Below are 6187 nucleotides of genomic sequence, written 5' to 3' on the forward strand. Positions count from 1 at the left end.
GACTCACGCGTGCGGCTGTTTTGCGCACAGGACCAGATCAACAAGGATTTGTTCAGAGCCAGCTGAGGAGCTGGAGGGACCCATTCACCTCAAACCATTTCACCCTGTGCCGTGGGCAAGGGTCTTTTCTGGTAAGGGACGGAGGGCTGGCGGCACAGAGAGACGATGTGATCTCCACACGCTCAGAGGTCTTTGGTTTGTTCCTCTCTGTATGAGAGGTAACCCTGGCTCCAGGCTCCGGGCTCCGGGCTCCGGGCTCCGGGCTCCGGGCTCCAGGCTCACACCCACATCCCCTCACTTCACGTGTACTCTGTGATCCTACAGGAGGCGCAGTTTCTTCTGACGTCCTGACTCACGCTTTTCCAAACTGACCCGGTTCCTGGAAGCTTTAGCGCAGTCTCTGATCCTGCTGGTGCTGGGGAGGCTGGGAGCTGCACTGTACAGAGCAGAAAGCAGAAAGGGAGAGGACCGACCCTTGTTTGAGTCCCCACCCACGCACTGGCTGCGTGACCCCGGGAAAATGTCTTACCTGCTCTGAATGTTCGTTTCTCTGTGTGTACTTTGGGCTGTGAGAAATCTTAGAATTACACATCTCTTGATAGACTGGTTCTTACTTAAGTAACCTGCTCTAAGTTTAGAGGACAAAATTGGAAGATTTCAGCCTGGTATCGTGGTACACATCTGTAATCCCAACATTTGGGAGGTTGAGGCAGGAGGATCATGAGTTAGAGGCCAGTGTGGGCTACAAAAGCCTCTGCCTTTAAAAAAAATGGAAAGATTCCTAGTACGTAACCATGGCTACCAGGGTCAGGGCTGGGTGAACTTCTGGAACTCAAGATCTAGGTGTCTCACAGGTACCTGGGTCAGGCTGCATCTAGGGTAGCTCAGGCCTGGGATGATCTCCGTGGCAGTGGCGATGCTGGGGCTGCTACTGCTTGTGACCTGCACCTGGGTATATTTTGGGCGTGGATAAGAGACTGCTCTTCCTATTGGCTCTGTGATGCAGCTGCTCCTGTGCCTGGACGCAGAGGTGCAGGCTCTGGGAGATGAGCTGGGATGGAGAAAAAACTGCCCATGCCCCTAAATCAAAACCACTGCACATAGAAACAATCAGCCTCTCAGCAAATTGGCTCCACCCTTCCTTTGTCCCCGGGCCGGGAGCTCTCCGTGAGGGCGGGTACAGACCCCATGAGCTGCAGGTGAATCAGAAGCCGGCAGGGACTTCAGCTCTACCCTCATGCTGCTGGCTGCTTTCTAGGTCAGGCCTAAGCCTCGGTGTCCTCCTGACCACTGGCCAGGCACACTGTCCTGTGTGCAGAATCATGATGGCGCTTAGGCCCGCCCTGGGTGCTGTGAGTCCCCGAGGGTAGAAGTGGCTGGTCTTGCCAATAGAACATCTTTTTTCTTAGGCTCTGCATTAGAGTTCACTAAAGGAGCAAATTTAATATAAAATATATGTGATTATAAAAAGAACTTACTGAACAGGTCTATGGGGGCCAGATAGAAGGAGCCAGCTGCGGTGGGAGGCCCAGCGAGTCCAGGTGGGAAGGTGGGGGCCGAGGGTCTGCTGTGAGACTGAAGGAGCTGGACTCATCCGCAGGTGCTGGAGAAGCCTGAAACTCCTTCTGCTTCTTTCCCTTTCTATGCCAACCAGGCTGCAAGCCCATTGGTTGGCACCACCCACATCCGGGGAGGGCCTTCCCTCCTCAGTTTGTAGCCTGCCTGTCAATCATCTACAGACCCACCCAAAACTTTACTAATAAGCTAGGTGGTGCTTGTTCAAGTCAAGATGACAGCACCATAAACTACCACATGCACGGATAAAGACGTGGTATTTACACACAATGGGGCACCATTCTGCCATAAAAGGGATCAACTCGAGTGAGTCATCTGTAGGAAAATTGGTGCGCCTTGAGACCATAATGCTAAGTAAAATAAATCAGACACACAAACTTAAATATCTCATGATTTCTCTTGTGTGAGCAAACTAAAGTATAAATAAGAGCAACACAAAAGATAGATAATAAGAAAAAAAAAGACATGAAGAGAGGCGGAGGGGGAGGGACGTAAAAAGAATTAAGACGCATTATGTACCCGTGCCAACTCCTCAGGATGAAGACCACCATTATGCACTGCGCATACATGCTAATAAAAGTGGTAAGAAAGCAAATACAATGCTTCACCGGGAATGTACAAAACAACAAAACAAAAGTGAAACAGTTAAGTGTCACAGGACCCAACACACCTCGAATGATGGAGGATGTAATAACGAGCTCAGGGGACAACACACCCCGGTTCTGGTGTACAGAGATCTGGGTCCAGTGGCGGCGTGCAGGCCTCGCCCCTGGTGTGGGGAGCGGGCTGCGGACATCTGCGCCCCGCTGATCCGGACACTAACAGTGGTTTCCACTGGGATTTGGGTGCTCTGGTGGTGAGGAAAGGTGAGGAGCCGCAGGAGGTTAGGCTGGGAGGAGGCCACAGCGAGGGGATTTCTGCCCAGCGGGCTTGGGGAGGAGTCTGGATTCACTGTGCGGAAGTGGAGCTGCTTCTGTAAGTGCAGGCAATGCGGCGGGGGCGAGGGAAGAAACTGGCTGTGGGAAGGGTTACTATTGCCCAGGAGCTGGACCCTTTTCCTTCTTTCTTTTCTTTTTTCTTTCTTCTTTCTTCTTTCTTTCTTTCTTTTCTCTCTTTCTTTCTTTCTTTCTTTCTTTCTTTCTTTCTTTCTTTCTTTCTTTCTTCCTTCCTTCCTTCCTTCCTTCCTTCCTTCTTTCTTTCTTTCTTTCTTTCTTTCTTTCTTTCTTTTTTTCTTTCTCTTCCTTCCTTTCTTCCTTTCTCTCTTTTCTGACACAGGGTCTCGCTATGCAGTTCAGCTTGGCTTTGAACTCACTTTGTAGCTGAGGCTGGCCTCGAACTCACAGTGATCCTCCTGACTCAGCGTCTTGAGTGCTGGGATTCCAAGCGTGCGCCACTACTTCTGGCTATGAGCTGGACCCTTTCAATGCCAGCTGAGAGAACCACGACTGGAAATGGATGGTTATTTGCGGCTGATGGTGCATTGTGAAGATGTGCGACTGGTGGAGACGCTGGGCCACCGGAAAGCCTAAGAGCAGTGCAAGGTGCGTTTTCTATTTTCATCCCGCCAGCAGTTTCCTCATGGACCCCCCCCCCCCCGCCGCCTTGGAAAAGATTCTTCCCTATGAGAAACCCAAAATATAAATAAAAAGGAAAACACAGGACAGCTAATAGGAAGGAGGGAGATCTTTCTCAAAAGGGAGGGGAACAGGAGTTAGAAAGGAGAGGGAAGGAAAGAAAAAAATGGACTTAAAAAAACAAAGGATAAAAAGGAAACAGCTTTTTCAAATGGGAAGGGGATTAAGGCTTGGAGGGAGCAGGGAGGGGTGGGAGGGAAGGAAAACAATAGAATTCAGATGTATGTACCCGTGCAAACTCTTCACAATAAACGTGATTATTATGGACTGCGAACGTGGACTAATATAAGAAACACACACACGAAATCATAAAATTGCGAATGTAAAAAAAAAAAGGAGAAAAAGGGAGAAGTCAGAGCTGTGAGGATGAAGTGAGCCGACTTCACTTAGAAGGGCAAGCTATTGCTTTTCTGCTCGGAACGAGTCACCCTCGGGCCTGTGGACTCCTAGCATCCAGCTGAATTTGCGAGTTGTATTAATCAGTTGCTTTAGTGTTTGGAGACGAAGCGGCAGAAAAAAGAACAAGAGGTGAGTTCCTGCTACAGTGCCTCCTTTACGAAATACTTGGGGAAATCTGCCAGTGCCCACCTCGAGCCCCAGTCTGCGCCTGCTCCACAGACTCAGAGTTGAATCCTTTTGGTCATTTGCCTATTCTTTTAATTGGTGCAGGTCATATTTCGCTGCTCTGGGGAGGTAAAAATACTGTATTCTTTTTACAGCACGCCATTATGTTGTGACAGAACGCAACAAATGTCCATCCTGGTTTACAGCCGAAAAAACACAGGCCTTCACGTGCTGTGCAGGTTCGGACTTCTATGCCTCTGTTTCCAAACAAACCGTGCCCTGAGGGGGAAGAGAAGGGAGAAGAAAAACCAGTCTTCGGGAGGCTGGGCACAGTGCCCGCCTGTCTCCTTTTGCTGGTGGAGGGCTTGTTTTGTGGTGAGCTGTCTGGACCCTAGCCCTCACCCTCCCTACCCCATTTCAGCGAAGAGGCGGAGTCTCGGGCTGTCCAGCTGATTTGTGGGTGAGATAGGAATTTCGAGGGCTGAACAGGGAAGCTGCCTCCCCTCTCCCACGAGATCCATCCGTTTTTAGGGAGAAGCGGAAGATGAGCCGGGGAGGGGCTGAAGACCACCCACCCGCGTGAGTCCCTAACCTCTTGGCTCCTCCCCTATTGTTGCGAACGCTGCTGAGCCTCTCCTACCCAACCTGGGCCTTGGGAGACTCCCGCCCCTTTCAGTCCCTCCCCACCCGCTCCCCGCTCACCTGAAGGGAAGGAGATCACCAGAAAGACGAGTAAACCAGGAAGATACAGGCTCATGGCTGTGGGCAGCGCAGGGCTGGAACTTCCTGCGCGGTCCGCTGTCCGGTAGACTCCTTTATAGGGGCAGGCTGGGGTGGGTGGGGCTGAACCCAGGCCGCCTCTTCCTGCAGGGACCCATGGGGAGAGCACGTCTTCTGCAGGAAGAAGAGCTCCTGCGCCTTTCTGCGCTGCATCCTTTCCCACCAAGCACGTGATACGAAGGTCAGCTGTGGACGGGCAGCGTTTCCCAGCGGCACAGCAGGACCAGAGACCAGGCTCCTCCTGCCCGGGCCTGAACATGTGCCCTCATACTTCTTGACAATGCAGGGACAATGTCCAGCTTGTTTGCCCTTCGCCCTGGCCTGCAGCTGAGAGCCCAGGACCCCAGGGAGACGCTGTTATAAAGCAGGCTTAGTCCAAGATTGGACAGGATACAGCCACCAACTTCTTGTGGGGTTCCAGCAAGCAAGGGTCTTGATCAGCTGGGCCTGACCACAGAGGCAGGTGCTCAGCCAGCGGGGAAAGGAAGCTTCCTCTTCCTGTGTCCCATTTATTCACTTGGATTGAGGGAAATCCTGCAGAAACGTCCCCAGAGAAGTACTCAGACAAGCTTCGTTTTCCATATGGCTGGTGTGAGATGTTCCAGGCTTTCAGGGGCCTGGGAGAGATGGTCATTTTGGGGTGGATGGGTTGGAAGTCTTGCAGGCCTCTCAAAAGGAGAGTGAATTCAATGTTGTGGTCAAGGTTGGATGCCCGGGGTAGGAGAAGAACTGGATAATATTTCCTCCAGCTGCAGGCACAGCTCTTGGGAAGGGTCATTAAGCCTGTTCCCTTGGGGCAGTGCAGTGACCAGCAGTGCAGAAGACACTCACTGTGATTATTTTGTGCTCTTGAGGCAGGTTTGTACCCATGTGGGCCAATGGCGTAGGAATCTGAGTCCCTAATGCGGCAGTAGAGCGTTGTCTGGAACTAACCTAGCTAGGTTCCTCTTTTTATTTTTTTTTTATTTTATTTTAAAAATAAAAGAAAGAAAACATTAACAAACAGACAATCATTTACAAAATAGCAAAAGAACAATGCAAACAATGCAGGGTTATAAACAAAGCAGTAGGAAATTAACAATGCTTGTTGTATTACATATTGATATCTTCAAAGTGGTTTCTCAGGAAAACAAATAGAGATGCAATATTGATCAATGAAGGAATCATTAACTGCTTCAGTAAGAAATAGAATACAGTAGTTCAACTATGTCAGCTATCCTGTATATACATACATACATGCAAAATTTCTCCTTCTTTCCTTTCTCTTTTCCCACATCCCAGTTGCCCTTTACCCTTGAGCATTTTCCTTTTGTTTCATAATGTCTATCATACCTCCAAGTTTTTATTAACTCTTTTAGGTTTTACAATAGTGAGACAATGCAGTGCTTGCACATGCAGGTCTGATTTATTTCACTTATGAGTATGGTCTCTAGTTGGACCACTTACCTATAAAAGCCTCAAGTTTATCTTTCTTTATAGCTGAGTAATATTCCATTATATAAAAGTACCACAATTTTTTTATCCAATCCTCAGTGGATGGACATTTGAGGTGCTTCCACAATTTAGCAATTACAAATTGTGCTGTTATGAACACACTGTGATATGATGTTTTGAGATCTTCTGGGAAAATACCC

The 6187-nt window shown here is 49.4% G+C and overlaps 1 protein-coding gene across 1 annotated transcript; it reads right to left on the reverse strand.

The window, feature by feature from the left end:
- Window positions 1-3367: 3367 nt before the first annotated feature.
- On the reverse strand, window positions 3368-4812 carry Defb136 (defensin, beta 136). Its single transcript, XM_013514930.1, has 2 exons — window positions 4476-4812; window positions 3368-4052 (listed from the first exon to the last, which is right to left on the reverse strand). Exons 1-2 carry the CDS (start codon window positions 4810-4812, stop codon window positions 3880-3882), a joined length of 510 nt encoding a protein of 169 aa, XP_013370384.1. The 3' UTR covers window positions 3368-3879.
- Window positions 4813-6187: the final 1375 nt, after the last annotated feature.

The sequence above is a fragment of the Chinchilla lanigera genome, unplaced genomic scaffold (assembly GCF_000276665.1).
Source record: "Chinchilla lanigera isolate Chin_1 unplaced genomic scaffold, ChiLan1.0 scaffold00002, whole genome shotgun sequence".
Taxonomy (NCBI): domain Eukaryota; kingdom Metazoa; phylum Chordata; class Mammalia; order Rodentia; family Chinchillidae; genus Chinchilla; species Chinchilla lanigera.